This window comes from Coregonus lavaretus, assembly GCF_964263955.1.
Source record: "Coregonus lavaretus genome assembly, chromosome: 4".
Taxonomy (NCBI): Eukaryota; Metazoa; Chordata; class Actinopteri; order Salmoniformes; family Salmonidae; genus Coregonus; species Coregonus lavaretus.
In genome coordinates this window covers 43,712,146-43,739,845 of record NC_139991.1, presented here as the reverse complement: position 1 = coordinate 43,739,845, position 27,700 = coordinate 43,712,146, and the positions used below count along the sequence as shown (strand labels likewise).

General features: G+C 43.4%; 2 protein-coding genes across 3 annotated transcripts; one reads left to right on the top strand and one right to left on the bottom strand.

Annotated features, from left to right (window-relative positions):
• Positions 1 to 46: 46 nt before the first annotated feature.
• On the bottom strand, positions 47 to 5,652 carry LOC311128367 (forkhead box protein N4-like). The gene is made up of 9 exons (XM_084160482.1): positions 5,323 to 5,652; positions 2,764 to 2,927; positions 2,560 to 2,672; positions 2,363 to 2,473; positions 2,068 to 2,219; positions 1,823 to 1,919; positions 1,477 to 1,693; positions 1,029 to 1,358; positions 47 to 877 (listed from the first exon to the last, which is right to left on the bottom strand). Exons 1-9 carry the CDS (start codon positions 5,337 to 5,339, stop codon positions 663 to 665), a joined length of 1,416 nt encoding a protein of 471 aa, XP_084016608.1. The 5' UTR covers positions 5,340 to 5,652; the 3' UTR covers positions 47 to 662.
• Positions 5,653 to 16,242: 10,590 nt separating this feature from the next.
• Positions 16,243 to 27,667, top strand: LOC311127853 (unconventional myosin-Ih-like). 2 transcript variants are annotated; one of them, XM_084159744.1, is made up of 32 exons: positions 16,243 to 16,252; positions 17,362 to 17,523; positions 17,823 to 17,938; positions 18,075 to 18,273; positions 18,377 to 18,457; positions 18,557 to 18,736; positions 21,414 to 21,512; positions 21,629 to 21,742; positions 21,930 to 22,001; positions 22,109 to 22,228; positions 22,385 to 22,452; positions 22,577 to 22,682; positions 22,780 to 22,860; positions 22,979 to 23,070; positions 23,235 to 23,329; positions 23,550 to 23,596; positions 23,855 to 23,935; positions 24,064 to 24,169; positions 24,395 to 24,512; positions 24,667 to 24,780; positions 24,875 to 24,951; positions 25,109 to 25,177; positions 25,290 to 25,374; positions 25,487 to 25,649; positions 25,756 to 25,839; positions 25,954 to 26,047; positions 26,135 to 26,190; positions 26,277 to 26,412; positions 26,554 to 26,624; positions 26,766 to 26,863; positions 26,966 to 27,065; positions 27,184 to 27,667. In XM_084159744.1, exons 2-32 carry the CDS (start codon positions 17,398 to 17,400, stop codon positions 27,220 to 27,222), a joined length of 3,087 nt encoding a protein of 1,028 aa, XP_084015870.1. In that variant the 5' UTR covers positions 16,243 to 16,252; positions 17,362 to 17,397; the 3' UTR covers positions 27,223 to 27,667. The 2 variants fall into 2 exon arrangements, with proteins under 2 accessions (XP_084015870.1, XP_084015869.1); XM_084159743.1 differs by having other exon boundaries at positions 18,557 to 18,745.
• Positions 27,668 to 27,700: the final 33 nt, after the last annotated feature.

Genomic DNA, 27,700 nt, shown 5'->3' with positions numbered 1-27,700 from the left:
TGTAAAAGTCCTCTATATTACAATAAAAAATAATTGTTGTAAGGCATGACATCAAGAGTTTACTCAGAGCATAGTAAATAAATACAAATGAACCAAAATAAATACACAGAAAATGCAGAGATAATACCTGCCTAGCAGTACTATAGTACTTCAAACAGACTATCAAGCTACAGTACCAAAGTCAAATCCAGTAAAATAAAAAGTATTGTTTGCACAAGATAGTAAATCAATAAGACTTTACCTCCACAAGGAATAGCCTAGATAACAGAAGAGTTTCACCGACAACATCTACGTATCTTCACAGAAACCAACATTGACACCGGCTCTTGTAGAGATAAAGTGGCATTGCATTTTACCTCCAAAGATCCACACACACAAACACATTATCCTCATCACTGTAAAAAGCTGACAGACCCAATCAAACATACCTACGCTTGTTGATTTTGGCTGCTTCTTATGTGCTTTGGTGTAGAAACAGGAATCAGTAAAAAACTAAAAACATACATAAAAGGGGCGAGACATCCTGTCAGGTGGGGAAAAGTTCTGGATTCTCATACAGTTGGTGCGGGGACTTGCAGGTTCAACAGTAGTGGTCTTCCCATAGTCTGTCCTAGTGTATATCAGTGTTTAATACACTGTATATCAGTGTTTCACAGTCAAAGTCAGAGCTGGGCGATGGCCTGGCCCCCGGCCTCTGTGGTGGTGATGTACTGGGAGGGAACAGCTGGGGTGGTGTGGCTGGTGTACAGGTCCACCAGGGGCTGTCCAGTGCTGGGGCCAGTCAGCCCACAGTCAGACAGGCACAGAGGAGAGTGGTTAAAGGTACCCAGAGTCTCCAGGCTGAAGCTTTCCTCCCTCATCTCCTCCCATAGGCTCCCTGAAAGACAGAAACAAACACATTATCACAGGTTAAAACAGATCATTAACCAAATCACCATAGGTTAAAACAAACAGTTATGGTGAAGACAAATATGTCATTTTCATTTTAAACATATGGTAACATCCCTCCTATCCTCATCAGAACCTACCGGCAAACTCCATGATACTGGGGTCCAGAGCGTCCACCTCGGCTGTGACGTCTGGGTGGAGGCTGTACAAGCTGTGGCTGTGGGGATGTCTGTAGGGCTGCTGCTGGGGGAAGGGGCTGTGGGAGTAGTCTGGGACAGCATGGAGGGGAGGGGTCCGGGCAGGTACAGGGGAGCTGGGTTCTCCTAGGAGGGTGTGATTCTGGGCCTGGTGGTGGAAGGGGAGGGAAAGCGGGGGACCACAGGGGCTGGAAGGGACACATGTCATCCTAGGGTCACAGGGCTTTCTCCGGCAGCCGTCCGGTCGGTCTGTGATCAGCCTATCCAGCTCATCTGAGAGCCAAGACAAGAGCATTAGCTATAAATACTCACCAAGCAATATTATATAATGAATCAGAATGTCGCAATTCTTGTCTTGTTTCCTCTCCCATCCTCCCCTGCCAGGTCTCACCAGGGTTGGCCATGCTGCGGCGGATGGCAGTCAGGTCCTTGCGTTTCCACTTCTGCATCTCCTCCTCCATCTTGTTGATCTTGGCTGGGTTGAGGGCCCATAGACAGCCCTTACGAGTGGAGGAGGAGGAGCCTCCCTGCTTGTTCTCCACCTTCTCAAAGCACTTGTTCAGAGACAGGTTGTGTCTCACAGAGTTCTTCCAGCCGTCAGGTGCCGTCTGTAGGGTGGAGAACCATACATCAGTAAAAAACATTATACTGATCATATACAATGTTGCTGATGTTCCCAAACTTCCACGAGCCCTGAGAATCTCATGTGTGTAAAGCAGCATCTCCCTGCTCCTCACCTTGAAGTAAGGGAAGTGCTCCTTCATGAAGCCGTAGATCTCACTGACAGGAAGGCTGCCTGTCCGGCTGTTCTTCAGAGCCATAGCAATCAGGCAGCTGGCGAAAACCGTCAAAATATCATGCATTTTCATTTTTGCTCAGTTCCAATTGTTCTGACCACTAGTCTGCTTTACAAAATGTGTTAAAACTGTACAGATGAAATGTCAATGGAAAATGGAGAATTGAATGCGTTAGTGTGCCCTACCTGTAGGAGTAGATAGGTTTAGGAAAGGCCTTGAGTTGTTGTAGCAGATCCTGGTTGCTGTGGGGGTTGGTGATGCTCATGACTGCTGCTTGCTGATCATACAGGTTATGGTTATGGTAGGAGGTGCTGTTGTACAGGCTGCTGGGGGAATGCTGGGAAAAAGCAAACCAAGCCACATATAAGGCTGTCTTTGAATGAATTACAAGTGATAGAAATACTCTGCATCTCTCTGTTATAAAGTCTTACGTTCATAAGAGTTCAGAAACACTTCTGAAACAGTCGGTGGATGTGTTACCTGTTGCACAGCCTGAGCTGGGCTGTAGGCCTGCTGGGGGGAATGGAAGCAGTGGACCGGGGAGGACTGGTATCCTGAGGCAGGCACACCACTTCCTGGGAATCCTGCCATCTGAAACACAAAGACACACAGTAGGAGGGGAAGAACAGTGTTGATTAAAAAATAACTACAACAGTAAGACCCCAAAATATACTTACATTTCCATTTTGATTGTTGAGGTAGTTCATTCCAATATAAGTGTTTTGCATGTTGCTATGTGGAGGGGCCATGGTATTATGTCCTAGTGCTGTACTCATGTTGCTTTGCTGGTCTGAAAAAAAGAGTTTATGTTTCAGGCCAGATTGTTTTTTGGTTTGTTTGTGTGTGTGTGTATGTGTGTGTGAGTGTGTATTGTGTCTCACCTGTGTGTAGTTCCAGTATGCTGCTTTGGGGCCCTGTGTTGTTGAAGGCCAGTCTGCCTGTGGCCATCTGCTGCAGCCTGGGTACATCCACGGTGGTTAGCCAGGACAGAGACTGCAGGTCCCCCAGCTCCTCACTCTGCAGGGACGGCTCAGTGGTCAGCAGCCTGACAGATACACACACAAGGAGCTGATTATATCTACTGTAAGGGACTTACGGGATAAACATATTCCTTATAATGTATATTACCACTGCCCTCAGCTTATCAAGACAAGAGGTCACTGAAACTTTAGCAACTCTTCTTTTTCTGCTTGCATTGAGTTGAAATGTAAAATACACTGAACAAAAATATAAACGAAACATGCAACAATTTGTAAGATTTTACTGCGTTACAGTACATATAAGGAAATTAGTCAATTGAAATACATTCATTAGGCCCTAATCTATGGATTTCACGTGACTGGGAATACAGATATGCATCTGTTGGTCACAGATACCTTAAAAAAAATGTGGGGCGTGGATCAGAAAACCATTCAGTATCTGGGAAAGACCACCATTTGCCTCATGCAGAGGGACACCTCTCCTTCACATAGAGTTGATTAGGCTGTTGATTGTGGCCTTTGGAATGTTGTCCCACTTCAATGGCTGTGAAGTTGCTAAATGTTGGTGGGAACTGGAACACACTGTCGTACACGTCGATCCAGAGCATCCCAAACATGCTCAATGGGTGACGTCTGGTGAGTATGCAGGACATGGAAGAACTGGGACATTTTCAAGCTTCCAGCAATCGTTTACAGATCCTTGCGACATGGGGCCATGCATTATCATGCTAAAACATGAGGTGATGGCAGCGGATTAATGGCACGACAATCTCGTCACGATATCTCTGTTCATTATGCCTGCCCATACCATAACCCCACCGCCACCATGGGGCACTCTGTTCACAATGTTGACATCAGTAAACTGCTCACCCACACAACGCAATACACGTGGTCTGCGGTTGTGAGGTCGGCTGGACGTACTGCCAAATTCTCTAAAATGACGTTGGAGGCAAATTATGGTAGAGAAATGAACATTAAATTTTCTGGCAACAGCTCTGGTGGACATTCCTGCAGTCAGCATGCCAATTGCACACTCCCTAAAAACTTGAGACATCTGTGGCATTGTGTTGTGTGACAAAACTGCACATTTTAGAGTGGCCTTTTATTGTCCCCAGCACAAGGTGCACCTGTGTAATGATCATGCTGTTTAATCAGCTTCTTAATATGCCACACCTGTCAGGTGGATGGATTATCTTGGCAAAGGAAAAATGCTCACTAACAGGGATGTAAACAAATTTGTGTACAGAATTTGAGCTAAATCAGCTTTTTGTGCCTATGGCACATTTCTGGGATCTTTTCTTTCAGCTCATGAAACATTGGACCAACACTTTACATGTTGCGTTTATATTTTTGTTCAGTATACTTTTCTGACCTAATTTGCATAAAGGACATTTCCAGACACTGAAAAACAAGGTGATGTAACATCAGGTGACCACTGCTCCTAATGCTCCATTGGCTGAATCACAATACACAGGGGCACACCCACAGTATTGAAAATGTGTAGTAGGGTCAGGGACACTGTGCACATAGGGTCGGGTACACTGTGTGCAAATTGTCTGCAACAGTTGGTCTGGCCATTGAATAATGATTAGTTTTTGTGTCCCGAACAACAGTCCCCAGCCCAGTGGCACGTGGCTCTATTGTTTCCAGAGGGCTGTTCCCTGATTGTCCCAACCCACTCCACCCCCATCCCCATGATGACCAAAGCCTGCATTAATCTGGTTGAGTGACAGCTAATTGACAAGAGAGTTAAAGGAGAGCCATCTGCTTCTCTGTCACCACCAGACCCTATGCACTACAACTAACCGCTCTCTAGTAAAGGGGACTCCCTGAGGGGAGCAATAGCCTGGCAGGCAGGCTTAATGCTGTTGACTCTGCTAAACAGACATTACAATAACATGCATGACTGTAATGCATTTTTTTTGTGCATAAAAATGACATCAGTCTGGCCTTACAGTTTTTTTTTACATAACCTTTGAGCTCCACCCACACACACTGTTATCAAAAGGCAGATTTATTTTTAGTCACTTGATAAAAGTGTTGCTTGGAGACCCTGTGTGGGCGGTTTCATACCAACAAGCCAAAAAGGGAATGGTTAATAACTATAAGTACTATAATGTGAAAACCCGGTCTATAAACTGTAGCAGGCCATTAAAGTTTGATTGTGGTTCATTTGACAGTCAGGGTTTGGTCAATGTGTTGAATTAGAAGGCTAATGACTAAAGAGCTGATCTGGTTTTCAATCAATGGGCCATAGGCTTTAAGTTAAGAAACTAGTTAGTAAACATAAGAAATTAGACTACAGTGAGAACATTACAATAAAGTTATATTAATGTGGGAACAGAATATCCAGCATGATAAAAGTGACTGAAGTTCATTCAATGACAATTTGACTGCAAACAATCTCTGAACTTGATTGCTTGAAAAGTAACTTCACATAAAATCAGAAAAAACACCAACCTTTTGGAGGGAAACATCCATGTAACTGTGCCAAAAATAATACCCCTCAATTTAGCTTAGCACAAAAGAATGATTCCTTCTGATGTAAATGTCCCTTTACTCAACAACAACAATGTCGCTAGGTGAACTCCAAATAAACACAATGAGAAGACTAGAGACAAGCAGGTCCAGTGCACTGAGCCACAACCTAGCTGACATAAGCTCTGATTGACGAGGAAAAAAGCTGTTCTTTACTCTAACTTGTCCACTCTAGGAAGAAGTGTTCGATGTGTGAACGATGTGTTCACCCGTTTCGATTACCAGTACAAATTAGAAAGGCAGTGAAGCAAGTCCTCCCCCCAGGGGTAACCATAAGCACTGTCCCCTTGTTTTCTATTTTTGAGGCCACCCCCTCCAAAGTCCCCACCACCAGACACCCAGGGATATATATCCCCCTCTCCTCCCTTTCCCCAACAGCAGGACTGAAAACAAAGCTGATGGGCGCTGACATATCCATTCGGACCAAAAATTATTCATTGTAATGTTTTTTGTGTGTGCATATTTTCACACACGCGCGCGCGCGCGCACGCACGCACGCACACGCACACACACACACAGGGGAGGAGGGGGGGGGGGGGGGGGGGGTGATGGAGTGAAAGAGAGAGAGAGGGGGGGTAGGCTCTTAGCAAACCATAACGTTAACCTAAACCATAAGGTTTGCCTGCCAAGCTTTCCAGAGTTAGCTAGTTCAGACAAGTGACAGCCTGATGATGTGATTAACGTTAGCTAGCTCTACCTGAAATCCTGTGATGAGGTGTGATGATTAACGTTAACGTTACTTCCAGAATTTCTGAGAATTGCCGTCATTCTGGGGGTGGTATCCTCTCCTGAAAGATAAATAGCCACTGTTACTGTAGCTAGCTAGCTAACGTTAGTTCAAAGATTTTCAATGTTCTATTTGTGGTTAGTTGACAAAACTGGCATACTGACAGATACAGCTAGCTAGTTAACATTTAGCTATCCCGCTTAGTTACCTGACCCATACCTGACTGTCTAGTTAGCTAATTAACGTTGCAAGCTAGCTCCCAATGCTACTACAATAGTATGGGACAAGTATTTAACGTTACTGTGCCAGCTAGTTATCAGAGATAGCAGAGATAGTTATCAGAGATAGCTAGCTACGTTACATGAAATGTAAACAGCTGTATTAACAACACCTTGCTAACATGTTCTGAAAGAATCCAAAGGTGTTCTTTTCAACGTTAAGTTTGATTCCATTCATTCACCTTCCAAAGCGTTTTAAAACTCACTCTTCTGTCTCCGACTGTCCAGTGTCGACTCCACTCTGGCGAGGAGCTGTTCATCAGCACCACTGGCACTGTTTGGTTCGAATTTCGACCCCGCGCGCTTGGCCGCGCGGTTTGATGGGCTGCGGCGGGAAGGTGGTCGATGAGGCGCGGAGAGGGGAGGAGGAGCAGTAGCGTCTGTTTTCAGGCTCAATGATAGCAGTGAAATAAGCAGCAAACAACATGGACAAGTGGGGATGATGCTATTTGAAAGGGGAGGTTATTCAACAGTTTGCAAATATTTATATTGCTTGTATAAAACATGTTTAGCGTATATTTTGCTCAATAGGCCGAGTGTCCCTGCTAAACAATTACTTAGCCTAGGTCCGTCCACCTCCCAATTTTTTTTAGGCGATTTCAATACTTTTTAGCCGTGCCAATGGAGTGGGCAAGTTTATCGTCTAGTTGCTCTTGAAATGTATCCCCCCCACAATCATCAGAACTGTTACACATAGCCTCGTTCCCATAAATTAATAATCTGAACACACTCTGCCTATAGAGTTGGTACAATTTGCCCCAGGTATGGTATGTTATCAACAGCAGCAAACAGGAAATGATTACTGTATATTATTTGGATCGTTATCAGTATGTTGTAGGCTATACTAGTTTCTATCTAGCTGACTTAACTCAACGCCATGGTGAAGGAAGTTTCTGAGTTGAGTTTAGTCACCTAACTAGTTGCTATCAAGAGTTCCAGACAGAAAAGTGTTAAAATTACAGTGATATGTGCCGTTTTACGACACAGAGTATGATTCTCTGTATATTGCAATAATATTTTCTCAAATTGGGGATTTGTCTAGGTCTAGTGGCATTATGTCTAGTGATCTCTGATGAACAGAACAGGGAACGAGGCCAACCTAAAAAAAAAAACAGAAGGAAATTAGGACACTATGACAGCAAGTTTGCAGGGGCTGTTGCATTATGGGTTGTCCATAAATCCAGGTGCTATAGGTAAGGATGTGTGTCCACAATTAATGTTTATAGAGCTGCTCTCACCCTTGTATCAACTTCCCACTTCTCAGCAAGCATCCCTCAACACACAGATGAGCTGGTCTCCTCCTTCTCTGTCATATCCAGATCAGATTCAGCTTCTATTGGCCCGGGCTGGATTTGTCAGAACGACCTGACCAGAAGAATCCTCATTTTTTATGCACATTATATAACACCATGTACATGTTCTCAACGGTAAGATTTTTATAATTTGATTTGTCATTCGATTTTCAGTAGTGCATGCTAAACTATTTTTCCATATCTACAACAATAACCTCCACTATCTCTACATTTAAATGTTACCAAACTCTACAATGCATTTGCCATTAGCCATCATGAAATTGACTCCTCTATTGAAATGATCTTTCAGCGTTACCATATTGTAGCTCAGTCAAGTTGCATTTAACCTAAATGATTGCGTTTTAGAATACTGTTATTTTATTGCTATCGCATGCATTTGGTCATGGTATCCTAGCAGAACGTCTCTCGCTCACAGAACGTGGCAGAGATACAGAAGGCTACTACAGCAACCTGGCTAGAGTTGCCCTTCAGTGTCCATCTCTGTCCTCGGCTATCTATTTGATCCTATAAATAAAGCATTAGTTGAATGTTGAGTTGTGTAAGACAAATTGAGCCTGTGCATATTCATTTGTCTATCCTGTGATTCCCTCTGGAGGCAGAGTTGTGCTGTAATTGGTCAGATCGTTTACTCATGATGTTCTGAGAGGTTAAGGGGTCACTGTTTTCCCCAATGCACATATTACCTAATAGGCTGGTATATCTAGTTTTGTGTGTGTGTGTGTGTATTGCTTGGAGAAAGTTAGTGGTTAAGTGCCTTGCTCAAGGGCACAATGCCATATAGCCCTGGGAATTAAACCGGCAACCCTTTGGTTATAGGCCAGCCTCTCTAACCTTGAGGCTACTGCCACCCCTATTGATGAGGTTAAGGTAGAACATTGAAATTGCTGTGTATGGAATCGGATATCCCATTTCATTGAATGATAGAATGAGAGTAAGGTCAGAGAGGTTGGATGATGACCTTACCGCATGACTGGAGTGGACTTTGATGACTAAGGGATACCTCTTGTTCCTCCCATTACAGAGACATAAAGTGTCAGGAGGAAGAGAAAGGGAGAGTTTGTGTGAGAGAGGGGTAAGGGGGCTGATGTGTGGGGTTTTCAAATCGTAGTCCTCAAACTCAGCATGAAATCTGTAATGGGAAAATCAACCCGCTGACTCTGGTGTAATTGGATTTTACAGGGACTCGTGCTAAATCAGAGAGCTGTGGGTAGGTAGCACAAAGCTTGTTAAGGCTAGACAAGCCACACCACAGGCTAAAGGGGCAGGACGTGTGGTGTGATTGTGAGTATATTAGTGGGTGTGTTTGGTAGGGGGCTGTTACCAAAGAGAAAATTAACTGCTCAAAATGGTTCAGTGTTGCCCATAAATTAACTTAAAAGTTACAGTAGTCTCTGGGAATGTAAGCCTCTGTAACATTGATTGGAAAGGTAATAATCCCTTCTGTTCTGATTTGGAGCAGTGGTTACTTTTAAAAAGCTATGTGGCTTTAAAATATAACTTCTTTGTTGTGAATGTCTCCTCTCTGTTTAATCAATGTGGCTGTAATGCAAGATGCCTTTGTTCATGTTTTACAGGATGCTTGACTTTAAATTTTAAACAGGCGGAATGAGAGGGCAATGTTTTGCTGCCCGCAAGACTTTCACAACCCAACACATCACTTAGCACTGAGCTACAAGATATAGAGAAGGTTATACAAACATCTCTACTTTGTTTTTTCTTAAATAATCATTCTGGATAGCAATGTCGATCAATAACTCATTTATGGTTAGGTAAATCATGTATGATATGTTTGAATGAAAATGAGAACAAACTTGAAATATATATTTTTAGATGACATAAGAGCCACTAGAATACATAATAGGAGTTTCTCTGACACATGAAGGTTAAGCAGGAAAGCCAGCATAGTACTGTATGGCCCTCTTACTGCAGCACAGGCTGGTGTTGACAGTAGCTGTAAGATGCACTGAAAGGACAATAGTTTCATCCCAACTGGCCCGATACTGTAGCTTCAGCATGGCAGTGATGAGTGGTTTGTAATTAGTCAGAATTGTATCTGCCTAATCAAAGATCAGTAACACAATACCTGTGCTGTAATTTTGTGCGAGGAGGAGGATGAGGAGATCGACTTTCCGCATCCTTGTGTTACTCACGCAGGCACACACACACACACACACACACACACACACACACACACACACACACACTCTGTGGGTCCGTGGACGCTCAGGTGATGTGCTGAATGAGACCTTCCTAGGCTTAATGAATGATTAACTATCTTAGAGCTCCCAGAGCCAACTATATCATTATGGTCTCATTATGGACAGGACAGGAGTGACGCTTTAGCAGGAAGTACTAGTCCACACATTGGCACTCCCCACTGAACCCCTCCCCTGGTCCCCAGAACCTGGCCAGTTCTGTCAGAGGGACAGAGGAAAAGCAGAGGTAGAGCAGTGTGACGGTGAGGTGATACGGTCAAAGGGACAAACCTGCATCTGAATCGCCAGAGGCTAAAAGTGGCTCTAGAATGGGAGTGCTGCTCAGTTGCTAGCCCCAGGACGAGAGTCCACCTCTACTGCATACTCTGGGACGATAGTTGAACGTTGTTTGGATTCTATCTGATCCATTACAAGACCGATTCAACCATGACTCACATGGCTTTGGAGATGAGTGAGGTAATACTGTGGTGTGTGTTTTTTTGTGTGTCTGTGTAGCCTGTTTATACCTGGTTCTAACTTACGTCCTTTGTCGTGTCCACATTCTGATTGTGCCCACATTTTTTGACAGGTGTAGACAATCAAAAGACATTGTGATCAGATCATCCTGTCCACCTCCGTAGGTAGTGAGACACTAAAATCATTGATAAGTGGCACCATTGACTGATTACATAAATATGTGTCTTACAATAAATATATAAGTATTCTTTTGAAAGAATAGTTGTGAAATAATTTGCATAAAGGAAAGGGACCAGGAAATCTGGTACATTTACATTTTAGTCATTTAGCAGACGCTCTTATCCAGAGCGACTTACAGTTTGTGAGTGCATACATTTTCATACTAGCCCTCCGTGGGAAACGAACCCACAACCCTGGCGTTGCAAGCGCCATGCTCTACCAACTGAGCTACAGGGGACTTATACAGGGTACCAATGCATACATAGTGTAGACACATTTCTGGAAATGTGGGCACAATCAGAAATTAGACCAGATCAGGTAAAAGGACCCATGTTAGCACAAGGTATAAACTGGGCTTTTGTTTCTCCTCTGTTTAGAACAACATATTGATAAGGTATTTTATGCTAAATAGATTTTTACCCAATGTTATGAAGACCACCACCTAAAGGTTCAACCTTTGCCAGACTTTTTAAAATCTTTAATAGCAATACATATACGGTACTCATATTGTTTTCTACCGCATTATAGTACCCTGTATTTTATCCAATCTCTATAATTGAAGCTATATAAAGGGAGCATTGTATGAAGAGATACAGGTGATACCAGGTTTCTCTAGACACCTGGAGCCCCCTAAATGTGTGTTTGTTGCCCTGAGTGATGTGATGTGTGGTGTTAGTCAGTGGCCCACGCACGAGGAGTGCTATCTCTTTCAGGAGCCTAACGGCCACTTTGTGACAGAGTAACAGGATCCTGTGCCATAGTGGAGAGCCTGGGACAATGGGCTGGCCTCTCGGGTGATGGCCGCTGGGTCAGATAGGCTTTCCTGTACCGTTTTAGCCTGCCATCAAATTTAGGTATCTTGTTGCTCATTTTCCGCCTTTACGAGTGTCATCCTTTTCTCTCCACATCCTTTTCCATTCTTTGTGTGTGTTATCACCTGTTTCAGACTTCTTCCCACTCTCATTATCCTCTCCTTTAAAAAAAAAAAGACTCCTGTGTACCATTACCATTAGGTGACACTGTTTCCTAGATTACAGTAGAACTGTGTTGTGCAAGTGTATCTATCTCTCTCTGTGTGTGTGTGTGTGTGTGTGTGTGTATTCCTATGTATGAGTTTACATGGATCGTGTCCTTGGGCCATGCTGGTTGGCCTGTTGTTATTTTCTCATCTGCCGAGTGTTCTCAGATTTTCAGCTCAGATTCCCCCTGAATGGCTGTAATCTCTGCCTTGCCACCGGCCTGCCCAGCCTGATGCCAACAGAGCACCAACAATGGGTGGAGTGCCAGGGTCAGGCCTGGCATGCAACCTGACCACAGGGCAATTGTCTCTGTTCAGTATTTTAGGCCTGGTACAGGGTGGTCAGGTGTAGCAGGGCAGTGTGCGAACTTGATATCACTTTGGAAGGAAATAATGAATTTAATGTACAGTTGAAGTCGGAAGTTTACATACACTTAGGTTGGAGTCATTAAAACTCTTTTTTCAACCATTCCACACATTTTTTGTTAACAAACTATCGTTTTGGCAAGTCGGTTACGACATCTACTTTGTGCATGACACAATTAATATTTCCAACAATTGTTTGCAGACAGATTATTTCACTTATAATTCACTGTATCACAATTCCAGTGGGTCAGAAGTTTACATACACTAAATTCACTGTGCCTTTAAACAGCTTGGAAAATTCCAGAAAATGATGTCATGGCTTTAGAAGCTTCTGATAGGCTAATTTACATCATTTGAGTCAATTGGAGGTGTACCTGTGGATGTATTTCAAGGCCTACCTTCAAACTCAGTGCCTCTTTGCTTGACATCATGGGGAAATCAAAAGAAATCAGCCAAGACCTCCGAACAAAAAAAATGTAGACGTCCACAAATCTGGTTCATCCTTAGGAGCAATTCCCAAACGCCTGAAGGTACCACGTTCATCTGTACAAACAATAGTACGCAAGTATAAACACCATGGGACCACACAGCCGTCTTACCGCTCAGGAAGGAGATGCGTTCTGTCTCCTAGAGATTAATGTACTTTGGTGCGAAAAGTGCAAATCAATCCCAGAACAACTTGTGAAGATGCTGGAGGAAACAGGTACAAAATAATCTATATCCACAGTAAAACGAGTCCTATTTCGACATAACCTGTCAGCAAGGAAGAAGCCACTGCTCCAAAACCGCCATAAAAAGCCAGACTACGGTTTGCAACTGTACATGGGGACAAAGATCGTACTTTTTGGAGAAATGTCCTCTGGTCTGATGAAACAAAAATAGAACTGTTTGGCCATAATGACCATCGTTATGTTTGGAGGAAAAAGGGGGTCGCTTGCAAGCCCAAGAACACCATCCCAACCGTGAAGAACAGGGGTGGCAGCATCATGCTGTGGAGGTGCTTTGCTGCAGGAGGGACTGGTGCACTTCACAAAATAGATGGCATCATGAGGAAGGAAAATTATGTGGATATATTGAAGCAACATCTCAAGACATCAGTCAAGAAGTTAAAGCTTGGTCGCAAATGAGTCTTTCAAATGGACAATGACCCCAAGCATACTTCCAAAGTTGTGGCAAAATGGCTTAAGGACAACAAAGTCAAGGTATTGGAGTGGCCATCACAAAGCCCTTACCTCAATCCTATAGAAAATGTGTTCTCAGAACTGAAAAAGCGTGTGCGAGCAAGGAGGCCTACAACCTGACTCAGTTACACCAGCTCTGTCAGGAGGAATGGGCCAGAATTCACCCAACTTATTGTGGGAAGCTTGTGGAAGGCTACCCGAAACGTTTGACCCAAGTTAAACAATTTAAAGGCAATGCTACCAAATACTAATTGAGTGTATGTAAACTTCTGACCCACTGGGAATGTGATGAAAGAAATAAAAGCTGAAATAAATCATTCTCTCTACTATTATTCTGACATTTCACATTCTTATAATAAAGTGGTGATCCTAACTGACCTAAGACAGGGCATTTTTACTAGGATTAAATGTCAGGAATTGTGAAAAACTGAGTTTAAATGTATTTGGCTAAGGTGTATGTAAACTTCCGACTTCAACTGTATATAATTGGATGGTTCTTCCGTTGTCAGCGATTTAGAGTGTGTCAAACACAAGTGCCTAGAGAAACTCTTTCTCGCGCACGCACAGAATGGAATGTGAAGACATTCTCACTTTCAGTGTGGATAAGAAGGCTCCAGTTCCAATGTTTGTGCTAAGGAGGGGAGAAAGGGACTTTCTGTATTGTCAGATTGATTCTGACATCTCAAATGGGGCGCCTTCAATGATATTGTTCACTTGTCTCATTGGTTTAACTTCATGATGAACTGGGCAGAGATTGGAGGGAGGGATGGTGGAGGGGAAGAGAGTGCAAAATAAAGAGTGTCTTGGAGGTGGGAGAAATCAACCCCCCACCCCTTCCACATCCCTAACCCAGTTACCCTCTTTCCTTGAGGATTGGAGTAACAATTCAATAGTAATTAAATCAGACAAAAAATGAGTTTCCATGTTTTTTTCCTCATGATAACTATAGAGACCATTACTTATCTTTAAAGTCTGTTCCTTGTCTTATGAAGGACTTGCTTTTGGGGTTCACAGATTAGACTAACATGCCCCCCCCCAACCCTCACCCACATCTCCTGTTGCTCTTCCTCTTGCTTCATCGTTGCGCCCAGCATTGCCCTCCTTGCATTAAATAGGCCAAATATCTTTTGTGTTTTGACTGCCGAGTGTGAAATTGACTGTGACGTTGAATGTGTTCTAATGAATAATTACTGAATAGATATACTGGCTGAATGTGTGTAATGGATTGTAGACTGCTCTTTAAAAAGTTTTCCACCATCTTTTTATTCACACGACCAAAAATGCTTTTCACATGCAAGAGGGACGGGAGGAGCATTGTGTGATAATTTGATATAAATGATTATCTTTTTATGGATGTTTTCTCAACTTAACAGAACATTTAAAAAGCCTTTCTTGCAGTTCAGGGAAAAAAGTACTATAGAATTGTATAAAAGAGGTTTTCAGTGTTGCAGAGCTGGCAACCATGTAAGCTTTGACAGTTCCTGTGCCAGGCTAGGGAGAGGGTGGGAGAATGGGGGTTGGAAGAGGAGATTTGAGTTTTTTCTCAGAGGAGTGGATTGAAGAAGTTTTTAGCACTCCTCCGCCCCCCTGTGTTTTCAGAAATACATAATGGAGGGCTAGTTTTAGGCAGCTTTAGCCTTATCCCACTGGGCAAAAACTGGTTCAATCAACGTTGTTTCCACGTCATTTCAACAAAATAAATCAATGTGATGACGTTGAATCAATGTGGAAACCTGATTGGATTTGCAAAAAGGAATAAGTGTAAGGGAATTTAGTCTTTTTTTCAACCACCTTTTAACCTAAATCCAATGGCATGGTGACATTCTTGGTTGATTTCACGTTGAATTCACGTTAGTTGTTGTCAACCAAATGTATATCAAAACTAGACGAACTGAAGTCTGTGCACAGTGGGATATGTCTTCAGGTAGCATGGTGGGAGCCTGGGTGTGTGCCTCTGGATCTCAAATGAACTTTTAACTCATGCCCGGACATTTACCACACGGCTCCTAGTAAACTATTCACTGTAGCTCACTGAAGCTTAGAAGACACGCATGACGTACAGTCACCTCCGAAATGATTGGCACTCTTGATAAAGATGAGCAAAAAAAACAGTATAAAAGAAATCATACAAATACTAAGCTATATTGTATGCAAAAAAAAAATGAAAACGATATTATTTTATAGTAATACAATTGCTCAGAGAAAGAGATTGTGTTTAACAAGGAATATTTTTTTATCTCAAAAAGGATAGGGGTCAAAATTATTGGCACCCCTGTTTTCAAGACTCCAGCACCCTCCCCTTGCGAGGATAATGGCACAGAGCCTTTTTCTAAAAAAATTATGAGATTGGAGAACACATTGGGAGGGATCTTAGACCATTCCTTCATACAAAATCTTTCCAAATCCTTAATATCCTTCGTCTGCGCTTATGGACTGCCCTTTTCAATTCAAACCACAGGTTTTCAATGGGGTTCCAGTCCAGAGACTGAGATGGCCTTCCCTAGGGAAATGGCATCAGGAAACCACGATGAAAACAATTTAAAAAGTGATGAATCGCCTTGTGTGTTGGTGCCCTTGGCCCATCTTCCACCTGGTAACTGGGACTGGTAGTGTTGCTTTCCTGTAAGTGGGGCTGAAAATAGCCCTGTTTCCCCTATAAATAAGAGTCCAGAGGGAGATTGACATCCAGTGCTTTGCTAAGCAGGACAACGGGGTAATTTGGTGTAAAGGGATTTGGAGAGAGCAGCCTTAGAACAGTCCAGTCATCACTATACATGGAGCTGTCTTTCTCACCTTTATGTCATAAAGTAAGCTGACAGTTTTATTTAAGACTTAGTAAGTAATAAAGTTATACACGTGACTCCACATACACATGCACGTACACACTTACTATCACTTCTGCTTCCTTTCTCGCTCACTTTTTACATTATTGATGGCTTCCTATTGGTGGAAATGGAGGGGGCAATATGTCAATGTTTCCTGCCATACTGTCCTTTCCCTAAATAAACCCAGATGTTCAGTATAAAAAGGGATTGAAGCTCACAGCAGTCTGAGACAGAGGACTTTCTTTCACTCAAGGTAGGGACTTAGCTACTTTTAAAATCTTTGTAAAGAAAAATATATATTAAGATACATTTTGTGTATGGCAGTGTTTAAGTTGTACATTTCAAAATTGCAGTCACCCTGAGGGTGGATTGTTGTGGATATCAATTACGATACCATGGGACCTTGGGACCAGGTTAACTTGGCACTGTTGTGAGCCAAACCGGTGGAGCATTCAAATATTCTGGATGGTACTTTCATAGCACTGTAATTAAGGAGCACAGATCTGACTGATAATGTTACCTGATGCATATTGTTGTCCAAGAGCTCATTTGTTTGGGATACAAAACTTCAGCAACAATTTTATTCCATGTCGGTACACTGTGCCTTCTGTTCAGTATATACATTATGGAAGCACAATAGCATTGTACACTATCATTGGGATAGCATTATTTGCATTTTCTAGGAGTTGATTTCAGTGCAACATCTTTAGAGTTGGTCTTTTGACCCTGCTGTTGGGGTAAATGACAGGGTGGAGTCTGCCCTATAGATGTGTGGGGAGGGGGACGTGTGTATCAGTGACAAGAGACTGATTGCTCCTTGAGGAACATGGAAGTAGATTAGATAGGGATCCCTAAACTGACCTCCTATCTGTGCTGAGAGGATGTGGTCAAGGCCACCACACACTCTGAGTGGAAGTGAATGGAGGGCCAGAGATGAGGGCAGATTGAGAGTAAATTAACTGGTTTAGGGCTAGATTGTCTGTGTGTGTGTGAGAGTGTGTGTGTCAGTGAGCACTGCATGGCACGGCATCAGACCTGACAGATGCAGATAACTACAAGGAAACAGGACACAGAGGAACAGGACATTAGGCAGTGAAAGGTTCCTTGAGTTATTGCTGTTAAAACACCACTAATATGAAAAACACGCGATTGTAAACATGTTGTGTATATCTGAAAATAATACAGCAGATAAGTTATGCTGGAAGATGTGGAACATCTAATCTGGTTTGTCGTAAATAAACGTTTACAGCTGTCATGTCTTGATGAGATTTGTGACAGTGTTGTTGTGTTGTGCTTCTGGGGCATTTGCACAGCTATAAGATATCAATGTAACCATCCTGGACCCTGTCTCTGATTGGTCAGAGCCTGGAGGAGCGCTGTAACCGGATCCTCCGGGACATGGAGGGTACCCTTACAGCCCGGGATCGCGTGGGCATCCAGGATTTTGTTTTGCTGGACGCCTACACCAGTGAGAGTGCCGTCCTGGACAACTTGAGGAAACGCTTCAACGAGAACCTCATTTACGTGAGTCTATCCCCTACACAGTCCGGAGCTATCACATAGCCTTCCTTTCAGCCAAAAAGCCACCCTACCTCAAGACGCCAGGGAGAACACAGTGTTTCTCCCCTAATTGAACTGGCACTTTGTTCTGCTGAAACAGCAGCTACTGTGCTGTAAGTACAGCCACAGGGTGAGCTACCTTACTTTCTGTAAGGCCATGTCTGATAATTACTCACACTGTAGATAACAAGCACAGCACATTCTCGTTGCACCCATGCAGTGAGGCATCCATCTCTCATCCAATTCTAATACATTTCCCACAGACCTACATTGGTACGCTCTTAGTGTCAGTCAACCCCTACAAAGAGCTGGGAATCTACACCAAGAAGCAGATGGATATTTACATGGGCGTCAACTTCTTTGAGCTTCCACCCCACGTGTAAGTTGCATTTGTGTACGTGTATAACGTGTGTGTGCTTGTATGTGTGCGTCACAAGATATGAAATAGAGTGCTGCCAATCTATCTATATCCATCAGCAGTGTTATTGAACCTGTTCAATTGCCCTCCCTTTCAGCTACGCCCTGGCAGACAATGTCTACCGCACCATGTTAACAGAGACCAACAACCACTTCATCTTGATCTCAGGGGAGAGTGGAGCAGGGAAGACGGAGGCCTCCAAGAAGATCCTGCAGTTCTACGCTGTCAGCTGCCCCAGTACCAAACTGCTGGACAACGTCCGAGACCGACTGCTGCTCTCCAACCCTGTGCTCGAGGTGAATAGCATAGTAGAGCAAACACGACATGAGAAATTAACATTGTTTGCACACTGCCATTTACAAATACAATGACTGATAATACAGTCTGTACCTCTCTAAGGCTTTCGGAAATGCCAAAACCCTGAAGAATGACAACTCAAGCCGCTTTGGGAAGTACATGGATATTCAGTTTGATCACATGGTAAGTGTCAAGACGTTGAGCACAGCATTCCCATAGTAAAACATCAGAGGAATATCAAACATCAGTACGTCAATCACTGTTAGATATTTAATGATCTAGGGGGGAGCTGTTGGTGGCCACATCCTCAGTTATCTACTGGAGAAGTCCCGGGTGGTACATCAGAACCATGGAGAGAGAAACTTCCACATCTTCTACCAGCTAGTGGAGGGAGGAGAGGAGGACATGCTACGCTGGCTGGGTCTGGAGAGGAACTGTCAACACTATAGCTACCTGGTACAGGTGGGAGAGGTAACCTATCAGCACTACAGTTACCTGGTACAGGTGGGAGAGGTAACCTATCAACACTATAGCTACCTGGTACAGGTGGGAGAGGTAACCTATCAACACTACAGTTACCTGGTACAGGTGGGAGAGGTAACCTATCAACACTATAGCTACAGTGGGGAAAAAAAGTATTTAGTCAGCCACCAATTGTGCAAGTTCTCCCACTTAAAAAGATGAGAGAGGCCTGTAATTTTCATCATAGGTACACGTCAACTATGACAGACAAAATGAGAAAAATAATTCCAGAAAATCACATTGTAGGATTTTTTATGAATTTATTTGCAAATTATGGTGGAAAATAAGTATTTGGTCAATAACAAAAGTTTCTCAATACTTTGTTATATACCCTTTGTTGGCAATGACACAGGTCAAATGATTTCTGTAAGTCTTCACAAGGTCTTCACACACTGTTGCTGGTATTTTGGCCCATTCCTCCATGCAGATCTTCTCTAGAGCAGTGATGTTTTGGGGCTGTCGCTGGGCAACATGGACTTTCAACTCCCTCCAAATATTTTCTATGGAGTTGAGATCTGGAGACTGGCTAGGCCACTCCAGGACCTTGAAATGCTTCTTACGAAGCCACTCCTTCGATGCCCGGACGGTGTGTTTGGGATCATTGTCATACTGAAAGACCCAGCCACGTTTCATCTTCAATGCCCTTGCTGATGGAAGGAGGTTTTCACTAAAAAATCTCATGATACATGGCCCCATTCATTCTTTCCTTTACACGGATCAGTCGTCCTGGTCCCTTTGCAGAAAAACAGCCCCAAAGCATGATGTTTCCACCCCCATGCTTCACAGTAGGTATGGTGTTCTTTGGATGCAACTCAGCATTCTTTGTCCTCCAAACACGACGAGTTGAGTTTTTACCAAAAAGTTATATTTTGGTTTCATCTGACCATATGACATTCTCCCAATCCTCTTCTGGATCATCCAAATGCACTCTAGCAAACTTCAGACGGGCCTGGACATGTACTGGCTTAAGCAGGGGGACCCGTCTGACACTGCAGGATTTGAGTCCCTGGCGGCGTAGTGTGTTACTGATGGTAGGCTTTGTTACTTTGGTCCCAGCTCTCTGCAGGTCATTCACTAGGTCCCCCCGTGTGGTTTTGGGATTTTTGCTCACCATTCTTGTGATCATTTTGACCCCACGGGGTGAGATCTTGCGTGGAGCCCCAGATCGAGGGACATTATCAGTGGTCTTGTATGTCTTCCATTTCCTAATAATTGCTCCCATAGTTGATTTCTTCAAACCAAGCTGCTTACCTATTGTAGATTCAGTCTTCCCAGCCTGGTGCAGGTCTACAATTTTGTTTCTGGTGTCCTTTGACAGCTCTTTGGTCTTGGCCATAGTGGAGTTTGGAGTGTGACTGTTTGAGGTTGTGACCAGGTGTCTTTTATACTGATAACAAGTTCAAACAGGTGCCATTAATACAGGTAACGAGTGGAGGACAGAGGAGCCTCTTAAAGAAGAAGTTACAGGTCTGTGAGAGCCAGAAATCTTGCTTGTTTGTAGGTGACCAAATACTTATTTTCCACCATAATTTGCAAATAAATTCATTAAAAATCCTACAATGTGATTTTCTGGAATTGTTTTTCTCATTTTGTCTGTCATAGTTGACGTGTACATATGATGAAAATTACAGGCCTCTCTCATCTTTTTAAGTGGGAGAACTTGCACAATTGGTGGCTGACTAAATACTTTTTTTCCCCACTGTACCTGGTACAGGTGGGAGAGGTAACCTATCAATGCTGTAGTTACCTGGTACAGTTGGGAGAGGTAACCTATCAACACTACAGTTACCTGGTACAGGTGGGAGAGGTAACCTATCAATGCTGTAGTTACCTGGTACAGTTGGGAGAGGTAACCTATCAACACTACAGTTACCTGGTACAGGTGGGAGAGGTAACCTATCAGCACTACAGTTACCTGGTACAGGTGGGAGAGGTAACCTATCAGCACTACAGTTACCTGGTACAGGTGGGAGAGGTAACCTATCAACACTATAGCTACCTGGTACAGGTGGGAGAGGTAACCTATCAACACTACAGTTACCTGGTACAGGTGGGAGAGGTAATCTATCAACACTATAGCTACCTGGTACAGGTGGGAGAGGTAACCTATCAATGCTGTAGTTACCTGGTACAGTTGGGAGAGGTAACCTATCAACACTACAGTTACCTGGTACAGGTGGGAGAGGTAACCTATCAATGCTGTAGTTACCTGGTACAGTTGGGAGAGGTAACCTATCAACGCTACAGTTACCTGGTACAGTTGGGAGAGGTAACCTATCAACGCTACAGTTACCTGGTACAGTTGGGAGAGGTAACCTATCAATGCTGTAGTTACCTGGTACAGTTGGGAGAGGTAACCTATCAACGCTGTAGTTACCTGGTACAGTTGGGAGAGGTAACCTATCAACGCTACAGTTACCTGGTACAGTTGGGAGAGGTAACCTATCAACGCTACAGTTACCTGGTACAGTTGGGAGAGGTAACCTATCAACGCTACAGTTACCTGGTACAGGACCTTTACAATTGAACAGTATGAGTATGTATTAAAGAGGCAAAGAATCAGTGATTCCATGGAGTGGGCCATTATCATCTGGATATTATCTCCTGTCTCACCCAGGGGGAATGTGCCAAAGTCAGCTCAATCAACGACAAGAGTGACTGGAAGATGGTACGGAAAGCACTCAGTGTCATAGAGTTCAGTGAGAGCAATATAGAGGTGAGTCCTAATCTCTCTACACTACCATCAGAGACTGAAAAGTGAACAGATCATATCACTTATCATAAGAAAAATGTATCACTTATGACCGGTGTCTTCTCTTGCCCATAATGTAGAGCCTGTTTGCAATCATTGCTAGCGTACTTCACCTGGGAAATGTTAAGTTTGTGGCTGACTCACAGGGATACGCCACTCTCAACAACAGTCCAGAGATACATTGGCTGTCCAAGGTGAGACACTTCTGACAGCAAACTACAAACTAATGGACAGTCACTCTATTTAGCAGTATACAAATCACAGAAAACGACCTAAGTACTCTCCCTTTTCAGACATTATGGCAACTTTTCAGATTAAGTTAAATCCCTTTTCAATTAGAGTATTTGGTGATGTGTGATTGGTTGTTTCTCTGCTGTGTAGTTGCTGGGCATTCCTGCACAGGTGATACAGGTGGGTTTGACCCACAGGAAGATTGAGGCCAGGTCAGAAGAGGTGAGGAAGATTTTTGGGCTCATTCATAGAACTTCATGCCATCACAGTAAATGTGCAACCTGTCTCTTGAAAGCCAATCTCTGTGGTTTGTCTGTTGTGCTGGTCAGTTGCTCAGTCCCTTCACCGTTGACCATGCAGTATACGCCAGGGACGCTCTAGCCAAAGCCATCTATGGCCGCACCTTCACCTGGCTGGTTAACAAGCTCAATGAGTCTTTAGCAAACAAGGTGAGTGACCTTTTTCAGTGTTCCACCAATAAGAGTGATGATGTCCTGGTCCAAAACGACATCTAACCAATCATGACACTGCTAACAAGTATAGGATATACAGTAAGTAGGAAGACAGTAATATAGGAGGCTGACTGATATTGTGCGTCCATGTAGGATTCCTCCAGGAAGACAGTGATTGGTCTGCTTGACATCTATGGGTTTGAGGTGTTCAAAATGAACAGGTGAGGGGAGACGCAGTTGGTCAACACCTGTTGTATTCGGCGCATGTGATATAATTTGATTTGACAGTGACATTTTTGAGTGTCTGAAATTATGAGCCTAATGACTTGTCTCTATATATTTCAGCTTTGAGCAGTTCTGCATCAACTACTGTAACGAGAAACTGCAGCAGCTCTTCATCCAGCTCACCCTGAAGTCAGAGCAGGAGGAGTACGAGATGGAGGGGATTGACGTAAATGCTCCTCCTCTACTCAAATCTGGTTTGGACTGGGCTACAAATCTGATGTAATGGGCTACACAGCTTCATGTTTTGTATTGTTGTTTTTCAGTGGGAGCCAGTGCCATACTTCAACAACAAGATCATCTGTGACCTGGTGGAGGAGAAATTCAAAGGCATCATTTCAGTGCTAGTATGTAGATACTGTAGACTGACTGGTTGACTGATTTACTGACAGTCAGATTGAAATGTAGTCAGACACGATATCTTTGGATTGGTTTAGCGCTTATGTTCAGTTTCATTTCCACTAGGACGAGGAGTGTCTACGTCCGGGAGAGGCCACAGACATGACCTTCCTGGAGAAGCTGGAGGAGAAGATGGGAGGTCACCCCCATTTCGTCACGTGAGTGAGGCAGTGTTTGGATACTGTAGCACAGTAATACATTTCAAACAAGACCTATTGGATAAAGCTGAGCTCCCCAGCTGACAGATGAGGATGGAGGGGTCACGGTCTGCCTCTGTAACACCTGACTAGAACATCCTCTTCTCTCTGTCCACATCCTGCAGACACAAGCTGGCTGACCAGAAGACCCGGAAGACTCTGGAACGAGGAGACTTCCGCCTCTTACACTACGCAGGGGAAGTCACATACTGTGTGGTCGGTGAGAAATGAGTTCCACAACGTAATATACCCTTCCTCTCACACAGTTTCTGTATACTGCTCTCCATATTTGTCTCTCTAATGTGTCTCTTTGATATTGTTTCAGTAAGCCAAATATGTCTCAAGAGTCGCCCCCAGTTCTCATCACTTTCTGTCTCACTGACATAAAGTGTTGGCAGTCTTTTTCAGTTTACTCTCAACCATACCTCTCTGTTTTCCAGGATTCCTGGACAAAAATAATGATCTCCTGTACAGGAACATTAAAGAGGTAAGTATGCCCAGGGCTCTCACTGGCACTGCTGTGGTCCGGAATCTACATCCTGCCAACTGCTGTATTATTCATTGTTAAGCACACCTGTGAATTATAGAGGAGCTGATTGTTAAGCATTGCTTTGGGATAGACTGACAGGACTTTTAAGAGGGAGGACAATGGGAGTGTTTGTTCTACTGCCTCTTGGTTTTGAAAAGAAACTAGTTCTTTATCTTTCATCCTGAGAGATTTAACTGAGAGATTTTCCACCTTCAGGTTATGCGCCAGTCTAAGAATGCCATTGTTAAACACTGCTTTCCCACCACTGAGCCGGACAGCAAGAAGAGACCTGAAACAGTAAAGAGACTTTCTGATGACAAATGATCCACCAAAGTGAATTAGAAACAAACCCATCCTTTACTGTTATGTGTGTATGGTGATCTGATCTTCCCATAAGCTTGCATGTTAATCCCCTGTCTCCTCAGGTGGCCACTCAGTTTAAGAGCAGTCTGGTAGGCCTGACTGAGATCCTCATGTCTAAAGAGCCCTGGTACGTCCGCTGTATGAAGCCTAATGAAGGCAAGCAGCCAGGTGAGGCCTCATCTATAAACCTTAACTACCACCCACACATACAGTACGGTAGTCTATTTGCCAAAGCCCTACAAACCTACATACTCAGTACAGCCATTACACCAAACGGAACCTTCCCTAATGGACTTGACCAATGCATGCCCTACAACGTGTTACTTGGTGCATTCATTCATAGTGCATGACCTGATGCCTGTAGCCTTGTGACCTCTCTCTCGCCTCGTGCAGGGCGCTTTGACGATGTGTTGGTGAGACACCAGGTGAAGTACCTGGGGCTGATGGAGCACTTGAGGGTCAGACGGGCCGGCTTTGCTTACCGCCGGAGATATGAGATCTTCCTGCAGAGGTCAACACAACCTGCACTTCACAGTTCTGTAGATCATGTGCAGTTGCTCTGTCCAGCACAAACTGCTCTGATACATGGCTGCATTACAGTATGTTGATCTGGTGCTCTCTAAACAATATTATTTAACACAGGTGTTTCCTGTTGTCCCTGTCAGGTACAAGCCCCTGTGTCCAGACACCTGGCCTAACTGGAAAGGTACAGCCGCAGAGGGGGTGGAGTGCCTGATCAAGCACCTGGGCTACAAGCCTGATGAGTACAAGATGGGAAGGTGAGGTGCTCTCCAGGATTGTAGGGTTGGGTTCACCTGGTAATACACAGTCTGGCTGTTTCTCACTGGCTTGTCTTTCATGACACAAAAAAAGGACCAAGATCTTTATCCGGCATCCCAGGACTCTGTTTGCCACCGAAGACGCCTTTGAGGTCTGCAAGCATGAGCTGGGTGGGTCCTGGCTCTAGCTTAAGCCTTTCAAACAACAGATCACTACAAAAATTATGGAATTGGATTGTTAAATGGCGTTGGATTATTTCAAAGATGTTAGAAATTGAACCTATTTGCCTCTGAAGTCAGGTTTTATGTATGCCTCTTTATCTTAAAGCTACAAGGATCCAGGCAAAGTACAAAGGCTACAGAGTGAAGGGAGACTACATGAGACAGAGACAAGCAGGTAACTGCTGAACGAGACACAACAGGCCTCTACTTTGACTTCCTTGGAACTAGTTTAACAAATATGATACATAGGTCTATGATAACTTTATCAGCTTGTGTTGTCTTGTTAGCTACAAAGATTGAGACATGCTGGAGAGGCATGAAGGCCAGGAGAGAGAGGGAGAAGAGAGCCTGGGCTGTCAAGGTCATTAAGAGGTAAGAGACAAAAATCTGAAGAGACTTCCAAAGACAAAGGTCCAACATCTACCACACAGAATGAAATGACGTAAAACTCACCAATCAAATATCTTGTACTTATATTTTGTAGGTTCATCAAGGGCTTCATGACTAGAAATCAGCCAGCCTGTGTTGACAACACAGAGTACCTGGCGTTTGTCAGGCAAAACTACCTCACACGGCTCAAGGAGAATCTACCCAAAACAGTCCTGGACAAGAACACCTGGCTAACCCCTCCTCCCATTATGCAGGAGGCGAGTCTCAATAGGGAATTGACTGTATTTGAATACTAACCTCGTTCTGCACACCTGTGTGTCATGGTATAATGAGTATACTCATTACATACATTTGTACTTGTAGGCCTCACAGATGTTGAGGAAACTCTACACCAGGCACATGGTACGGAAGTACGTACACGGAATCATGACAGAGAGGAAAGCACAGGTAGGCCTACCCTACAAGCCAGGGTGCTTTAATGCATATGTGTACTGTATTTGACTATAGGGCCTCACTGATCCCTCTATATATCTCTATTGTGTTTGCTTACCCCATTTACAGTTGCATATCAAAGGAATGACCAGTTCCTTATTCAAAGGAAGAAAAGAGAACTACCCTCACAGTGTGGGCATACCATTCATGGACACCAGGATAAGTAAGGCATGATGTGCCCAATTGTGTGCCTCTTATAATAATGACCAGCATTTATGTCATTTGACCAGTTGCATTGTTATCTGGTCAGGTGAGGAAGACATCCACATTAAAGTCTACCAGATGATTAGGCAAGAACGCATCAAGGTAAACACACAGAGCTAAATAAGTTATGTAAAAGTTCAAATAAACTTGAATGTTCAAATTAAAGTATGCTCCATACCTTCCCACAGTACAGTGTTCCTGTGGTGAAGTACGACAGGAATGGCTTCAGGCCTCGTTTCAGACAGCTGATCTACACTGGAACTGCAGCCTACCTGGTGGAGGAGGCCAAGATCAAACAGCGGGTCGAGTTCAACAACCTCAAAGGTTAGCACCACTGAGTGTGGATTAAAGCTGACTAGATGTGTGTGCATGTGTCAAGTTTTTTCTCTTTCAATGGAATAGTCTGTGTGTGTATACTGTGTTAATTCAACCACTGTTCTAATTATCTGGGTGGTGTTCTTCCAGGTGTGTCAGTCAGCAACCTGAGTGACAACTTCCTGATCCTCCATGTCCAATGTGAGGATATCAAGCAAAAGGTTGGCTGCTCAAAAAGCTTTTCATTGATGTGCACAAATGTTTTTTCTATGATTAAGCTTTGCACCGGTTCTTTTCTGAATGGATAGAACTAGAATAGTAGAACATGTGCATTTCCATTGTTGCATTTTCTATTTGCTCAGGGGGACCTGGTGCTGCAGTGTGACTACCTGTTTGAGGCCTTGACCAAGTTGTGTCTGGTGGCCAACAAGCACAATTTTATCAAAGTAGTCCAGGGCAGGTAAGACCTATGTTCAACTCGTTACTTGTCTTTAAAAAAAATACCAACTGTCGCCAAAGGTATTAACGTAATGTTATATATTATGTCTGTGGTCATTTGCAGTGTAAAGTTTGACATCCAGCCGGGCAGAGAGGGGTTTGTTGACTTCAAGAGTGGCCAGGAGACCATGATTTACAGAGCAAAGAATGGCCATCTGATGGTGGTGAGTATGAAACTAAAGACTGTGTGGCCATTTAATTCTCAAATGAACAAATACATTTTCTAAACTATTGATAAACAGTAGGCTAGGACATATAAACACTTCTCTTATATTTACTCAGGAATCAACTCGAACAAAGTCCCGGTCAATGATAAATTGAACTGGATCCCCTTACACTCATCAAAGTAATGGACTGGGCCAATAATCAGATTCTACAAGGTTTTAGGCATCTTGGGACTTACATCATGAATGAGAACCTGCATCCTCTCAATAAGGGTTGGACATAATGAAATGAACAGAAATCTCAACAAATGGTTCATCCTGTGGAGAAAACCCCAAAAGAACGACTACTGATGTTCTACTCTGAAAATGTCACCAGTTATTAAGCTATACATCAAATGCATAGGCTCAGTTGTGACTTATCAAGCAAAGCTGTCATTATAATAGGGCTCATTTGTAAAATATGGTTTTGCTTTTGGTATATTTTCATACGTTGAAATGTATGCACGCATGATTATAAGTCGCTTTGGATAAAAGCGTCTGCTAAATGGCATATTATTATTATATTATGTCCCATTTTATAGAGATATAAACAACATGGTTAAATCATTCAAACATTTTGTGATTGTGAAGCCATA